Below are 17,750 nucleotides of genomic sequence, written 5' to 3'. Positions count from 1 at the left end.
TGTAATCAGGCCGGCACCTTAGTACGGCTTGGGTAAAGAGTGGATTCACATATATATCTTGTATATGTCTTCTTGTCATTTATATAGTCTAGTGGTTGTCTGTATTTTAATTATTATGGGCGAGATAATAGAAACACAAATTCAAAATGTAATGATATACTCCTGGGTAAACGCGCTGAGTGAACGCGCTAGCCACTCGCGCTATATCACGTTATAACCTTAAAGGCCGAGCTCATACACTCCACAATGTTTTCATTATAATAAGAATTTAGTCCAAATGGATAAAACCTACAGTGCGATGTCGAATAGTGCGATACGCAGGAGTGTCTACGATTAAGTTAGTATAAACCCTGTGCACTGCCTTTCCAGATTGCGTTTGGCAACTTTAGCCAAATGAACAATGTGCACACACTAACCCCTAAAGGGGATGAGTGAAATAAGGAGATGAATTTTTCTCATTTAAACAAACTAGAAAATGACAAGCCGGTTAACCTGTGCTTTGAACCTGTGTTTCTAGACGTGTCGATTTAGCAGTCCAGTGCGAATTAATTTTCTCCTGCCCAGTTTATGCAGCTTCAAACAAGCTATCTTCTTTGAACTTATGAGAAACAGCGCATCAGCTATACCGCCGTTTGAGTTTTATTTCAGTCCTTAACTCTTTGTAATTATTATTTCAAAGGAAACATATCAAGAGCTACGTGCAAACTCTAGACGCAAAGTCGGACCGGGACTTCATCCTGTCTTATATGAAGAAAATCCAAGAATATAAAGGAGACCCTGAACCTAAATTTCAGCGTAAGTTGGAAGACATATTATTAGAGAGGGGGTTTGTAATGCATAACCTGCAGGGAAAATGCATAATTGTGGCTGGAATAAACAGTTCTGGAGGTAAAGTAGAGATATTGCCGTGAAGAACGTTCTCCTCTCTATCAAAGTTCTCCTGCTTCTGGAGATTCCTGATTAATACTCATTCTTAACGGAAAGTTTAGAAATCAGTATAAATTATAAAGAGCTACTCTTTTGAAATTACGTATAGCAACGTATAGTGCATTGCTGCTGTTGCGCTCTGGTATCTACGGTACAGTAAACCACTTATTCACTGTTGTAACAATCTTCTGGAGCAGGAAGATGTTTCACAACGTGTTGGCCTGAACCTTAGTTTTACTGCCATGTTGACAAAAATGCATTTCTAGCTGTGTGTATCAACAACGATGTAAACAGAAATGTCTTGTACCATAAATGTTCAAAACTTGGCTTCTCCAAGTGTCGTTAATGTGGCTACAATGTACAAATATTAAGGGTAGGATTAAAACAATGGAAATTAACAGACCTAACTAAGAGTTACACTTTTCTTCGTGGCTCTTGGACATTCACGACCTTAGAGACATTTGAAACAAAAGCTGTCATTTTGAAATTTAAACGAAAAATGTCATCAAGCAGTCCAACGTGACGCTATAGTTTATCCAATAGAAGCCATTTACGCAGCGCTATATCTTGAACCGCATTTACGCCCAATTCACACTACCCTACCGCTCGTTTAGCGCAAATCGAGTCAGAACGCTAGCTACAGAGGCTTCCTTTAGCGGAGCGCCCTTGCAGAGTGTGGATTCGTAATTTATTTGTGTATGGTAAGCTACAGAGTGTGCTGAGTATAAAATATCCTACAGGTGTTTTTTACTATGCCTTGTTGATGTCATCGCCACTTCCACCTCTTAAGAATTTACCTGTACAGGTTTAGTCAATAGTAGTGTGAACACTTCAAAAGGTGTTTTTTCTCTGTAAAGTGCATTGTTTTTGTGACAGCAGCATATGCGATAAAAGTGGGGCAGCGTCGAAAGAGCGTCCAACTGTTCGGGTGTTCTCACTAACATTGGACAACATAGCAAATGGTATTCTTTCAGCGCCCCTTGTTCGCAATGAGAGACTTTGCTGTATTAGTGTGTATAAGTTTTTTACGTCGCAACGTTTAACTCCTGTAACCAGGGCGTACGATTGACGTAAATTCTAGACGACATTTTGGGTGAACAACGGAAACATAGGCGTAGAACTTTGGAGGTGGGGAGCAAATAAGCTATGCGTCGTTGTGCGCCTGACTTTCGTAAACAAATGTCACGTTGCTGGTACCGCGTCGCCTGCAGCTACAACAGGGAATTTCACAAGCCCATATAAGAAACAAAACAGAGTAATAATTTTAAGAGATATTATTTACTCAGAATACTTTCAAGCATTATTCATCACATCGCATTTTACGGCTAAAAACTTCATTCTAAAAGACCGAGTGTGAAGTGAAGGGAAGGCCATGGCTATACAGAGCATGAAACATAACCGAAAAACAATTGCGAGGAAGCCTTAGTTCGTAGCCAACATTTCGACAAGAGGATTTGTCTTCCCCTGGGCGCAGACGAAGTCAAGTACCCCTGTCGAAATATTGCCTAGGCTTGCAAACAGGCTCCCCCTCAATCCTTGTTAGCGTCTCTTTCATGTAGCTTTATAGCAGCTATTGAAAAATGTGAAAGTGTGAAGTAACACTTGTTCGATCCTTATTTTCCTACATGCACCGAGAATATTTCCAGCCGGCTTTCTTATGGTTGTTTTTTTCCATGTCGCAGACAAATACCTTGTGGGCAACGTGAATGCTCTCATTATGGGAGGAATATTCGGGCCAACTGGTGCCGCTCATTTGCTTCTGGTAAATTTCGCGGCACGAGAGCGCGATATCCAGAACCGGGTGCACCGAGAGATCGACGAAGTCATAGGTTGTCGGACGCCCACATGGGAGGATCGCAAGAAGATACCCGTCACAATGGCCTGTGTATGGGAAGTTGAGCGATGGAGGCTGAGGTCTGCATTAGGACTGCCCAAAGCGTGAGTGTTGTACGAACCTCTAGCTCGCACAATGAGCTCTCTTAGGAACGGACAAGTTAGAGATTCGCAAGGAATGCACACAAAAGTAACAATATTGCCGCGAACCATTTAAAGGTCCTTTATCAGCTGCTGGCATGTAGCATTACCAGTGTGATTGTACAGCGTGGATCGATTATGTATTCTTTGTTCAGAACCGTTGTCGTGAGACGCGGCCTTATCATTTCTTTTGTTACAGAAGGTGCTTGAGATGTATCTTGAAAGACTCCAGCCACGCGCTTGTTTTTCTACATTGTTCAAGTTTAGGCCAGTCATTGTTCGCTATTTTTCATACATATTTCTTCACCGTATTTAAACTGAACGCTGAGGCTGAAACAGGCATTCTCTGTTGTACGTCATCTCAAAATAATAGCTTGAGGGGCTAGTTGGTGCTGCATACGTGGGTGTACTTGCGTGTTAAAGAAGAGGAGTGGTGAAGAGGAAGTGTGTTCAGATCCATATTACAGTTGGTAGTGTGCGCGTGTGTTGTGTCTCTTCCCATGTGATTGCGTTTGTTGCGCCACATTTTTTGGGCATTCTGTTGGACGACCTGCGAATATACGTTAGTTGCTGTCGCCACCGCCGAGCAGTTACAGTTCTTTCGCGGGTGCAAGTTAGCCCAAGTTCCACTTCCTTCCAGTGCTATGCCAACCTGTCTGTTCATTTGTCCCCTATGGCATCGTCATTATCGCGTGACAATATGATGTAAATTTATTCGTCCTTATTAGGGCCGAGCTCCTTTTTACTGGAATCCTGTTTTTACTATCCCGCTACGCGCGCTGGGGCAACTTCAAAGCCAAACATTTGTGTTATCCTAGTTGAAAAAAACGCAGAATAATTTTATTTATCATAACAGCTTATTTCATGGTTTGCGGATGCGAACGTGTACTGATGAGGGACATTTTTGCACTAACAATATAGTTTTGCTTAATTACACGAGACATTACAACTGATATACAAAAATACATTTGCAAAAAATTTGATGCTATAATAAAATTGCACAATTTTATATTATGTTCACACAGTTATGTATTGGTTTCTTTTCTGCTGCACTCCATCAAGCAGCAGCATAAGCATTGATGACAAGCACCAATAATTACTGCATAAGTCGACGCATCTGGGGCCTACCGCTATTGAAGAGTAGTTTAAACAGAAATTCATGTTTAGACATTTTATTCGAAGAGGGCGAGCTGTATGGGATTTCCGTCAAGCTTTTAGGTCCTAAACAATGTCACACCATGACACTGGTCTCAACATGCACTTTAGCGTGTTGATGTGTGTGCCATTATTAATTTCAATCCAGCTGCGAAAGCTGTGAGGTGCCTCGATTATGCTCCTTGGTTGGTTGAGATAACTGTGCATAGTTGTCAAATTTGTGCCTATGACGTTTTGGAAGACATGTGAATAATGATATGGTTCTTGATAGCCATAAAGCGAGACACACAGACAGACAGAGGCAGGCTGACAGACAGACAGATAGGAGGGAAGGTCGGGATCCCAACCAAAAAGGCATCGAGTTGGCTACTTTGTAATAGGCATTAGGTATAAGAAGAAGAAATAGGATAAAAATGATCATAAAGACAAGTTTGGTGGCCTAACGTAGCTCCACCAGATATTCCTGTTTTTTTTTTAATATTTATTTACTAGAGCAGAACCATTATTCCTGCGAAAAAAATTATATGTGCGAATCGTAAAAGTGATTTTAATTCTGTAATAACTAAAAAATGATCTAGATGCAAATTTGAGCTATTAGAAGAAATGTAATGCAACCTTTTTGTTATGTGCTCAATTCGTTTATAAAAAAAGTTATTGTTTCTTACATTTTTGTTTTAAAATATATTTGCATGCAGATGAATGTTTGCCAATATATTGTCACGGAGGTACGAAGACGAAATAGAATGACTTAGGTGTGCGTGATGAGAGCAGTGGAAGTGCTGCGCTGAACGGAACCAAGATCTTACTTCTGACGTCTGGCGCCATCTCGTCCTGTCTGACCGCTTAATTCACCTTGTAACAGTTTGGTGAAGCTTTGATGGGTACATACTAATTAACAACGGATAAACCCGACCCTCGTCGGAGTCGACGTCTTGTCGGCCTACCTCCTCAAGAGCCCGTAATTTCCTTGGAAGGAGAAGCCCCAATTATGCTTACACCTAGCGGTTCCTGGCTGCGTTAGTCAGAACCCCTCTCCTTCTCTGGAGCAGCTGGTGATGACGTGGGTGAATGGTTCACACACTACCAACAAGTGAGACGATAATGTTCAACTGGTAACGTCGTTTTCTCGCTCATGGATACAGCCCTTACGTGGTATGAGAATCACAAGGACACCTTGAAATCATGGCCTCGTTTCGTGCAAGAGCTAACAAAGTGCTTTGGTGGTTACACAGTGAAAAAGAGGGCTGAGCAGACATTGGCTCATCGGGTTCGACTTCCCGATGAGACCTGCAGACCTGCACATAGTATATTAAGGCAGTATTGAAGCTCTGCAACGTAGTCTCGGCTCGTATGTCCAATGAGGACATGGTGCGACATTTGCTCAACGATTTCGCTGATTAGATCTACACGTTGCTTATAAGTAAAAAAAGCCTGAACACAGTCGTCGATGTCGAACGGCATTGCCGAACATTTCAGAACTTGAAGATGCACCGAATAAGACCAAAGTTTGGTCACTTGGACACAGTGACAACCACTGCTGCAATTGAAACTTTTCAAGCCATTGATTTCGCCTCCACTACGAGAATTATCTCGCTCCAAGGCACTTCCTTGTTATCACACCTGCACATCTGTGCACCGATTAAGAGTTTTTTTTTATCAATGCAGCGAAATTTGGTGTGCACCGCATGTCTAACTATTCTCGACCACACAACGCTCCAGATCACATTAGGACCAACACTACTATGAACGGCCTCCTCCCGCTCACGACCAGAACGCATGGCGTGATGCCTTTTCATTGCATGCCGGCAACAATCGATGCTGCAAGACACGGACCATTGATCGCTTCGATGAAGAATACCAGGGAAGGACCGTTGATCACCAATCTATCGCTTGCTTTCACTGCGGGAATTCAGGCCACATCGCAAGGTTCTGCCACCACCGTCGACTTTATCGATACGGGCCACCAGTGATAGCAGCGCTATCGCCTTACCAGAATTCATCTATCTTTAGTGCGCACACATCTCCTTCAACAGAGCTTCGGCACACCGCCATCTGTAATTCGTCACCGGCGTCGGATCGAAGTGTCACTCCTCCTCCTATGCTCCGCAAGCGGCGGTCGCTGTCACCTTGTCGCCGGTCCTGATCACCTAGTCTGGAAAACTAATCAGCGCGTTCGATGGAGGTGAGGCCGCTGGAACTTCGCTGCGTTCTGACATTCCTCTTCCTACCTCAATGCTTAACAAAGTTTGTGTAGCCGTTAATGGCATGACTACATCAGCTCTCGTTGATACCGGTGCCACTGTTTCTGTGATTAGAAAGATATTTAAATGCCTGCTTGGACGCAAAGGGATGTTCAAGTGCGATGAAGTTTCAACGTTTTGTGGCGCGAGTGGCGAGCCATTGCGTCCTCTGAGAGTGTGTAATCTTGAAGTTGAATTGGTTGGAACCATTTATCAAGCAGAATTTGTCGTTATCCCTACTTCTACCCATGACGGTATTTTAAGACTAGAATTCTTGAAGCGCAGTGGAGCGATAATCGACTGCGCAAGTTGTAAGGTTTATTTTGAGCATATGAATGTGCCCAGCCTTATGGAAAGTGCATGTGACGCCAGAACTGTATTTTATGTATCTCAAGATACTATCGTGCCATCGTGGGCAGCAGTGTGGTCCGATGTTCGTTGTCCTTGGTAAAGGTGAAATCTTTGAAGCGCTAGCGAAACGAGTGCATTCGACCTGTTTTACGTGCAATGCTATAGTGCTGCACTGTCTGGCATCTATGGTTAACGGCAGCACGTGGTTGTGGACAGTCAATTCATTGTCTCAATCTGTTATCTGGCAAAGAGGCTTAAAACCTGGTTTATGTTAACCCGATGCGCCTCTAGCTGTGGCACCTGTCGCGGCTGCCACGTCTGAACCTGTTCCAGCATCCAGCCCTGACCGCGCCATTCTTGCCATGCTGAGAAAAACGCTGAGCACCGCTCAACACCATTCTCTTGCAGACATGATTTTGCAGTACTCGGCTGTCTTCGACTTCTGTCAGCCCTGTGGACCACCCTCTATTCCCAAGTCTCGTACCCTCAAAAGTATTGATACCGGCCGCTTCGTCTCGCCCGATTCGCCAAAAGACTGATCGCGTATCGCCGACGGAGCCCAAAGTAATCCATGAGCAAGTCACAGAGATGCTTGAGAAGGAGGTTATTAAGAAGTCGTCTAGTCCTTGGGATACTCCCGTGATTTGCGTCAGTAAGAAAGATGGTACTTGGCAATTTTGCGTGGGCTACCGCCGTTTAAATGCCATCACCAAAAAAAAAGATGTATACCCTTTGTTCTGCGTTGACGAAGCTATAGACTGTCTCGTGCGCTTTTAATTTTTTCTGCCTAGCAGTGCGATTACGTTACTGGCAAATACCGGTGCATCCTGCAGACAAAGAAAAACGGCATTTTGAACTCCGGATGGAATACTTGAATTTGATGTGATGCCGTTTGGGCTCTGCAATGCGCCTGTGCCATTTCAGAAATTTATGGACACTATATGCGCGGCATGAAGGGGGACGTATATCTATGCTATCTTGATGACGTCGCCATTTTTTGTGAAACGTCGGACGAACATAACGACCGCTTAGAGTGCATATTAGAGAGTTTGTATAATTTCGGAATAGTCCTCCATTCTAAGAAGTGTCGCTTTGGTGAGCGTCAAGCGTTGGTGCACGGCCATCTCGTTGATGAGCAGCGCGTGAGACCAGACCCTCAAAAAACGGCAGCTGTGGAGTCATTTCAAGCACCACGGACACTCAAATATGTTCGAAGTTTTTTGCCCGTATGTTCCTTTTTCCGGTTTTTTATTCGCCACTTCGTAGACATCGCCAACCCGCTGACGTGCCGTCTTCACAAAAGAGCTTCGCTTGAATGAACTGCAGAGTGCGATGCCTCATTTCGCCAGCTGAAGTTGAACCTCAGCCAGCGGAACCTCACAACCTGTTCTCCGGCATTTCGACCCTCCGCACCAACAGAAGCTCATACTGTTGCTAGTGGTGTTGGCATCAGTGCTTTTATGGTTCAGCGTAGAGATGATCAGGAGCACGTCATTGCATATGCGAGCCCTCCCTCACCAAGCCAGAGCGCAATTGTACCGTCACAGAAAAGGAATGCCTTGCTTTGATCGTCGCTGTGTAGCGGTTCCGGTCGTAGTTGTATGTGAGCCCATTCACGATTGTGACTTACAATCACTCGCTGTGCTGGCTCATCAGTCTTAGAGATCCATGCGGTCGCCTTGCGCTCTGGGCCCTCCGTCTACAGGAGTATAACTTCAATGTTGTCTAAAAGAGCGGGCGCCGACACACCGATACAGACTATCTCTCGCGAATGCCGCTGCCATCAACAAAGTGTGACAGTGAAATTTTCTAACTCTACATGTCTGGCGTCGTCCCAGACATTCCTGTCGTTGAGGCATTTAGGAGTGAGCAACACGAAAATTGTTCCCTACAGCCTCTGTTTGCCACAGCACGCAGCCAGGGAGTTGAAGGCCGTTTCTGTATCCGCGACGGTCTGTTGTGGAAAACTAATACTCCCCCGTGGACCCACGATACCTGCTTTTAGTTCCAACGGCTCTGTTATCCTCTATTTTACGTGCGATGCATGACGACCCCGCAGCCAGATATCTGGGGTCGGCTCGCACACTCCGTTGAGCTCAAGAGCGGTTTTACTAGCCGAGAATGCGTCGACAGAACAATACCTGGCCAGCTGAACGCAGTGTCAGCGTCATAAACGCCTTACCTCCGCTCTACCTGGGTTTCATCACGGTGTGGTGCCTCACAGCTGTGCGTTCGCGCTAGTTGGAACTGATTTGCTTGGACCTTTCCCAAGTCTTCAAACAGCAATCGGTAGATTGTGATATGTGCCAGATACCTTACTCGCTATTGTGAAACAGCAGCTCTGCCATCGGCGACCGCGCATCACGTGTCGCTGTTTCTTTTGAACTCAGTCTCCTTGCGGCATGGACCTCCTCGAGTAAATATACTGCCAATATCGTCGAGGAGCTGCCATTTCTATCCACAGTCGCCTACAGGCACTCAGCACTATATCACCCACATACATACAGTTTGCCTGAACGCATCAACAGGCGTCCGTGTGCTGTGCGATGTCAGCGCACGTTAAAGATCCCCAGGTGGTCCAAATTACTCCGTAGCCCTCCACTACGGCTCCTCTTTCTCTCTATCCACTTTCTCTCCCACCTTCCTCCCTTCCCTTACGGCGCGGTTCAGGTACAGCTACAAGTGTGACAGATACTGCGCCTTTCCCTTCCTGTGAACCAACCAATCCAATCCAACACTGACCGATATGCTTACCTTGTATGTAGGCGCGGAGCATGACTGGGACACCGTACTGCCCTACATTATATACGCTTTTAATATTGCAACTCATGAAACTACCGGTTGCAGTTCATTCTAACTGTTGTACGCTCATCCGCCAGGCTACACCCTCGACACAACCCTACCGTTGTCTACCAGGGAAAATCTGGATGTTGCCGAGAACTGGGCACGGGAACACTGTTCAAGGCATCGTCTTGATTCAGCCCTCTTTCGACATGCAGGCTTCCCTGGCTTTCTTCGCATCGCTGCTATCAGCTGCGCAGTTCAACCAGCCAGTACCTTTGGCCTCGTCACCGGTATCAAGCCCACCGCTCGATGACTGCAATTGTACGCTCCCTCCCTACCATGATCTGATATCATCGGCACAACTTGATGATCTTCGTCCGACATCATCGGCAACGACATCGCTACCAACCAGCTACTTAAGCAGCCACCCCATCGATCGAGGCTTCACTGGGCACGGGAACACTGCTCAAGGCATCGTCTTGATTCAGCCCTCTTTCGACATGCAGGCTTCCCTGGCTTTCTTCGCATCGCTGCTATCAGCTGCGCAGTTCAACCAGCCAGTACCTTTGGCCTCGTCACCGGTATCAAGCCCACCGCTCGATGACTGCAATTGTACGCTCCCTCCCTACCATGACCTGATATCATCGGCACAACTTGATGATCTTCGTCCGACATCATCGGCAACGACATCGCTACCAACCAGCTACTTAAGCAGCCACCCCATCGATCGAGGCTTCACTGGGCACGGGAGTACTGCTCAAGGCATCGTCTTGATTCAGCCCTCTTTCGACATGCAGGTGTGTAAAAAATTTGCACTATATGCTAAGAAATCCGATAACAGGTGCTTAGTAGTGTTCCCGTACCCCGGAACCTTGCGTGAAGCATTGTGTGAGTGTTTCTCAATGTTGTTTCTGTTGTTATGCTGTGGGGACATCGAATCCAACCCTGGTCCTCCTAGGCGTCAACCCGCTGTCACTGAACTTGAAAATTTACCTGATGACCCTGCCGAACAAATGTCTGTCCTGTTCCAGCTACTCAAAGATTTGCACAACCGTTCGTCACAAAGCGCGAAGTGTCAAACTGAGTTGGCGGCCGACATAAAATCCATAAAAACCGGTCAAAAAACTATACAAACAGACATCACTGACATTCGCAAGCGATTGGACGATCTAGAAACAAAATCCGATTTATTTGACCGTCTCTCAGATGAAATAACATCTACTCAGTCATCAGTAGAAGAACTAAAAGCTGAAAACTGCCGCTTACAATTGCGTCTGAACGAGCTAGAAGATCGCTCTCGTCGGGATAACTTAATTTTTTACGGCATTCCCGATTCTCAAGAATCCTGGCTCCAAACAGAAGAAAAGCTAACAAATCAGATTAAGGCTGTTTTTGAGTCATTTCCCGCTGATTCATTCCATCGTGCTCACCGTTTGGGCAATTTTTCTTCTAACGAATGTCGCCCCGCTATCGCAAAGTTTACGAACTTCAAAATGCGAGATCAAGTGCTTTCACTGCGCAGTGAGTTGAAATCAAGCGGTGTCACAGTAAACGAAGATTTTTCGGCTGCAACTAGGACCGTCCGCAAAAAGCTAATAGGTTTCGCAAAATCTCTACCTCAGTCGCCGAAATTCAAGCTAAAATATGATAAATTATCAATCAACAACAGGTTGTACACGTATGACATAGCGTCGGATTCCGTTAAACAACTTCGGACACGCACAGATAGCACTGCCAGTCATTCAGATGCATCATCCTCTGAAATTGTTTAGGGGTGCGAGAGGGGCAGTGGTCTGATTTCTGCGTCCAATACGAAACTGTCTGTTCTGTTTACTAACGCTAGGAGTGTTCAAAATAAACATCATGCATTATCATCTATTGCTGATACATGTTCGGCTCACATTATTGCTCTTACTGAAACATGGCTCACGCCTAATGTTCTAGATCACGAAATTTTTCACAACGCAGATAATTTTACCATATACAGATGTGATCGGTTGACTCATCGTGGCGGCGGGGTTCTACTCGCTATATCTAATGACATTTCATCCTCAAGTATCAATATTAACACTGGTCTTGAAATAGTCTGGGTGTCGTTAATTCTTGATCATCGTAAATTGATACTGGGTACATGCTACCGTTCCCCATCTGCACCGCCTACCTTTATAAACGAACTACATGACTGTTTTAATAAAATATGCACTACTTTCCCTTCTACTCCTATACTCCTGCTCGGCGACTTTAATTTTCCTAACATTTCCTGGAACACTAATACGATGCCCATTTTGTCTCCCTTCTCAGCGCAGGGTGATGAATTCATTAACTTGTGCTCCTTATTTTCGTTGACGCAGCTAATTACTGAACCAACCAGAATATCACCTAATGCCTCAAACACACTTGATCTCATCCTGACAAATAGACCGGATTTTGTATCAGACATTACTTTATTTTCAGGCATTAGTGACCATTTATCAATTACTTTTCACCTTAATGCGGCATTCCCCAAACATACAAAGGCAAAAAAGATTATACGCGACTACAAGAAAGGAAATTTCGTGGCAATAAATGATGAACTATGCATTTTCATGGAATCTTTTCTTTCAAACTTTCATGACCGTTCCATTCAGTCAAACTGGGATATCTTTGCAGGGGAAGTTGCCCGTCTAACAAACAAATATATTCCAGTCCGCAACATCGTCTCTAACTCGCATGCGCCATGGTACAACGCCCATATCAAAAAATTATCAAACAAGAAAAAACGGCTTTATTGCATCGCAAAACGTTCACCAACTGACTCGCGCTGGGCTGCCCACAAAGCTGCCTCCAAATTATACATAATGGCACTAAAAAGTGCCAAGGACCACTTTTTATCTAACACCCTACCGGAGATGCTACAAACAAATCCCAGAAAATTCTGGCGAGTAATCAATCCCACATCCAGCAATCCTATCGCTTTGTTAAACTCATGTGGTGAATCGGTTAATAATGATATCTGTGCTGAAGTGTTAAATGAGGCTTTTGTTAATAATTTTTCATCCAAAATCTGTACCAGTCTTCCTACTATATGTTATCATGATTACCTGGTGATGCCACCAGTGACTGTTGACACAGCTGGTTTTGCTCGCCTAATTAATACTCTAAAAGGCCATTCTAGTCCAGGATATGATTTCATTATTGCAAAATTTTTAAAAAGCACTTGTGCCTATAGCTCAGTTATTTTAACTTATATTTTTCAACAGTCACTGGACACAAGCACACTTCCTGAACAATGGAAAATTGGAAAGATCGTTCCACTTCACAAATCAGGGAGCAAGTCCTCTCCTGCTAATTATCGCCCCATATCCATTACTAGTACATGTTGCAAATTACTTGAACATATCATATTCGCCACACTCGTGAACTTTCTTGAGAGTAATTCATTTTTCTCGTCTGCACAACATGGTTTCCGCAAAACTTATTCATGTGAGACTCAACTAATTTCTTTTACAAATAGCTTACATCATATACTGGATAAGTCATCAGTCGCTGATTGCATCTTTTTAGACTTCTCGAAAGCATTTGACAAGGTTTGTCATCAGTTGCTTCTTCAAAAATTACTTCCCCTAAATATTGACACCAATTTGTTCAAATGGATCGAATGCTTTCTCACCAATCGCTCACAATATGTCTGCGCTAACGGCTACAACTCATCCTTTGCTAATGTTCTATCAGGTGTTCCACAGGGTTCTGTACTCGGACCGTTATTGTTCCTAATTTATATAAACGATCTTCCATCCTATGTGTCTTCTAACATACATTTATTCGCTGATGACTGCGTTATTTTTCGTGAAATAAAAGACGATAATGATATTAACATTCTACAGCGCGACCTCACGGCTATAATCAATTGGTGTAATCAATGGCTGATGGAACTAAACTCTAACAAATGCAAGGTAATGCGTGTCACCCGTGCTGCTAATTCGTCCCCTCTATACTCTCTGAATGACATTGAACTTGATAGCGTCCATTCTTATAAATACCTAGGCATCCACATTTCATCCGACCTAACTTGGCGGCTTCATATAGGTTACATCATCAACAACGCTAACAAAACGCTATGTTATCTGAGACGTAATTTTTCCCGCGCCCCGTCTACTTTGAAATCACTCCTGTATAAAACTTTAATACTTCCAAAATTAGAATACTCAGCAGCGGTCTGGGATCCTAGCCATGATTACTTAATTACTGCACTTGAACGCGTTCAGAATAACTCTGCTCGTTTCATTCTTTCTAACTATAACCGAGGAGCAAGTGTCACAGAAATGAAAACTATTTTGCGTCTTCCATCATTGGCTTCACGACGAAAAGTTTGCCGGCTAACCCTATTCCACAAGTTATATTATCATTCCGTCTTACACAGCAATTTTTTTCAGACACCCTATTACATATCGCATCGCATTGATCATCCCTGCAAAGTAGCCATCCCTTTATGCAAAACAGATTCTTTCTCACGCTCATTTGTTCCCCGTACTTCCAAAGAATGGAACGATCTTCCTAATGAAATTATATCTATTACTGATACAAATAACTTTCGCAAAGCTTTAACCTGCATTGTATAAGTACTACTAGTTTTGTGTCTACTAATACAATTATTGCCGATTTCATAGCTAATATTGTATATATAGGATGTATTATTTATGTACCCGATTTTTGCAGTGTTTCTTTTTTTCCTGTATTTCTTTTTGCCCACTCCCCTCTTAAATGCCTGTACGGCCCTGAGGGTAAAGACAAATAGACAAATAGATGAAGAAGCTCGTCGAATTGTCGGCTTGCGATTGGCATCAAACCGACCGCTACGATGACCATCGCCGGCTTGTTACCTACGATCCAGGCAATATGGTTTGGATTTGGCGTCCAGTCCGGTGGAATGGCTTGCATCAAAAGCTACTCGCCCATTATGATGGCCGTTATGTGATCGTGGCCAGAATTAGTGACATCACCTATGAAATTATTCGCGTTACATCAACTGGTCCTGGTTTCGCGGAAACTGAACTCGCACGTCTCTGGTCTGAAACCTTGCCACTCTCGGGAGACAGCATAACTGTCCCGGCGGGCTTCGGCTGCGCAGCGGGAAATTGTCACGGAGGAACGAAAACGAAGTAGTTGAAGGACAGAGGTGTGCATGGTGAAAGAAGTGAAAGTGCTGTGCTGAACGCGACCAAGATCTTTTCACCTGGTAACAATATGTTGAAAACTTAATCATTCCCTCTCTAATTTCATACATGCAGTAAAAGAGCTGTTTTATTTTCGCAACACTTGTAGGGAGCTACCAGTTGCACTAGCTCAACCTTTTATTTTTTAAATCAAAATATGAAATCAGAGCAGGTGGCGACTGTTTTTGCTCTAACGCTTCACGCTTTGTTTGGCGTGAACAGGAGCGACCATGATGTCATCGTGGACAATGTCGTTATTCCAAAGGGAACTATTGTTCTTCTAAACCTTTACGCTGTCAACAATGACCCGACGTACTGGAAAGAGCCGCAGCGCTTTGACCCCAACCGATACCTGCTACAGGACGGATCTCTAATGGCTCAAAAACCAGATCATCACGTTGCATTCTCAATCGGTGAGTTCAGAAGCCGCGAAGGTCTTGCTCGTGACTGTTTAAGAAGACAAAAATACTATATCAGGCAGTAAAATATATCGTGCATAACCAGCGCAAGAAAGCTCACGTATCTCACAGATTATTACCGCCCTGATAGAAAAATCAACAAAATTATTTTGACAGTAATTCTTTCTGGTAATGGCCATAGGCTTAAGCGATGCACTTTTCCACGATAAGCTTCCACAGCAGGAAGCAATCAAGCTATGTATTACTGTCATACTTGGAGTGCAGAAGACAAAGAGGTCAGTTTGATTGCCCTAGTAAATATTATAGCTGCACCGAAGAAATATAACTTAACAAGCCCTGACCAAATGAAATAGTATGTGCACTGAAGCACGCTAGGTCTGAATGCATTGTGCGCGTGAAGCACACTCGGGATTTGAAGCATTGTTAACCATCACTTAGTGGCATTTTGTTATTAGTTTTTTTTTTGTTCTAGCGATTCAACACCCTTCAGATTAAAAAAACAGAGTAGAGAAGAGATATAAATTGCTTAATGAAGTGAACTACACATATTTGCTCGTTTTTTTTTTCAAGTCATCTTCTTTTCAAGCGTCAGTTTACCCCATACTGTGAGGTGAACTGAGGCATTCAGTATAGTGAGCCAAGCGAGGAAATCTGCGATGTCTAGATAAGACTGAGTGTGATATGTTGAGAAAATGATCAGAGAGAAATACGTATCAGTTCAAAATGGTATTCAGCAGCATGCACAGTCGTAGAGAAATTTTTGCGAGATGCTGGAACATTATTTTAAAACTGTTTTGGCGTAAGTAGACAGCGCGATGGTACACCGCGAGGCTACACTAGGTGATCCCTAGGCGTATGCACGTCCTATATTTTCCTTATTGACTGCATCAATGCTCGTTTCGTGTAAGAAGCGGCTTTTTCTGCTTTTCGACGCTAGTGGTCGCTTTCGCCTTTTCACGCTCTCCAGCTGCCATGCGGCCTCCTTGCTATTTAGGAGAAAAAAATGTATTGGTGTCGCTTTTTATATCTTCGCTCGTTCGATTACCAGTTGCGTTTCCTTGTCTGAAGAGAATTGCATGCTTTGTGCAAACTGAACACGGAAAGTGAAGGGCTTTTGACAAAAAAAAATCATTATTTCTACTCAATTGCGATGGCAACACCTGGGCGCCATTCATAACGTGCCGGTGTACAGCAGAATAAAAAATGCTTTTGCCAATGCATTTATTGCTAGGTTCGACTGAGTACGAAGCGAAGAACAATCCACGTCGTCGATTGCAATTGCCGCTTGCTGGTATTTCTTGACACCGCCGTAATGTAAAACCGCGCTTATCAAACGGCGTGACGTCGATGCATACAGACGATATCTGGATCCGCACGAAGTTTTTCCTACTCTGACGTTTTGCGACAATGTGTATGCGTTCACTTTGACAAAATGAGACTTCTTGAGGTTGTCTGTTACAACGCTTGACACGTTTTCATGGGGTTCAGGTCTACACCCTCTGGTGGCCAGGTTAGCTGTCGCACGGCACGGGCTTTAGGCGGAGTCTTTACTGTCCGGGGTTTGTGTAACGAACTACTTTTCTGCTGAAATTATAAGAGCCGTCTGGTAATGATCCCTCCACGATACAAAGTAGCAACATTGTCATTTACTTCGACTTAAAACTGCGCGGCAAAGTCTCAATCTATTTTAATTATCGGCCAGATGACGTCCCGGGACATGGCCTCAGACAGGTACGGAAGAGAAACCACGGTCGAAAAACTTTGCGCGTATGTTGGAATGTTCCTGTACAAGAAAAACTTAAATGAAAACAATGTCGTAGGTATATATGCACACATCAACTCTATTTTGAACCAAAAATTTATTCATATTAGAGCCATTCCAGCCACTAGTGTTAAATGCGTCTGGAAAACCACTAAACTATCGCAGTTATCTGTAAAAAATCGGTCCTTTCTAAAAAATGCTATCCCCATTCCTAAGCAAGACTATTTGTCACTGTGAGGGCTGGTCGGTCCGAAAAAAAACCGTGCTTGTCGGGAATAGTCCTTGTTGACGGAGTTCTGTTCATCATGAGTTTCTATGCACCAATTCTTGTTTAGTATCCCAGGTGCCACACTTCGAACTATCATCTCATTACACTTTAAAAAAATGATCAGAAGATTTGCCCTCGGCCAGGGAGAAGTATTTGAGATGTCGAGAAATGCTTATGCGGTGTCAGGAGAACGCCTCTTCAGCGGTAGCTTGTATAGCTCGCTCGGTCGAAAATGCGCGGGCGGAGTAGTATTAGTCGTCAGCACAGCATGTAGGAAACTATCGGAGGCTACTCAAAGAATTGTGTCATTGTAATTTGTAGTTCACGCGATTGATGTCTGATTGGCGTGTAATAGGCGATGACGAGTAATGAAAACATTGTAATTGAAAAATTGAGTAAAAAAAAAATGAAAAATAAGGGTATTAAGGATATGTAAATGATCAGTTTGTTAAAATATTTGGAAAGATGGAGCTCACGGCGCTATTGCGTCTACTGTCAAAGCGAAGCTTTAACGCGCCCCTAGTATTTTATGATACACGAATTGTCCTTTAATTTTTTTGGAGCCCTCTACCAAGGCGTTCCTTAAACGTCGGGACGTTTAGCACCACAAACCAGATTGAACTGATAAGGTGAGCATTTATATAGTGGCCTAAAAATGCAACATATACAAGCCTGTAA

The 17,750-nt window shown here is 43.8% G+C and overlaps 1 protein-coding gene across 1 annotated transcript in view; it reads left to right on the top strand.

Annotated features, from left to right (window-relative positions):
- The window catches only part of LOC146177101 (cytochrome P450 2U1-like), a 63,028-nt gene that overhangs the window by 41,792 nt on the left and 3,486 nt on the right, over window positions 1-17,750 (top strand). The window contains exons 5-7 of the mRNA XM_084581465.1: window positions 680-795; window positions 2,610-2,865; window positions 14,846-15,036. Of these exons, the coding sequence (XP_084437591.1) occupies window positions 680-795; window positions 2,610-2,865; window positions 14,846-15,036 (563 nt within the window). The remainder of the gene's footprint in view (window positions 1-679; window positions 796-2,609; window positions 2,866-14,845; window positions 15,037-17,750) is intronic.

The sequence above is a fragment of the Amblyomma maculatum genome, chromosome 10, assembly GCF_055883805.1.
Source record: "Amblyomma maculatum isolate TAMU_Amacu chromosome 10, ASM5588380v1, whole genome shotgun sequence".
In the NCBI taxonomy this organism is placed as follows: Eukaryota; Metazoa; Arthropoda; class Arachnida; order Ixodida; family Ixodidae; genus Amblyomma; species Amblyomma maculatum.
The sequence above is the reverse complement of the archived record's forward strand: the minus strand, read 5'-3'. Positions and strand labels throughout refer to the sequence as shown.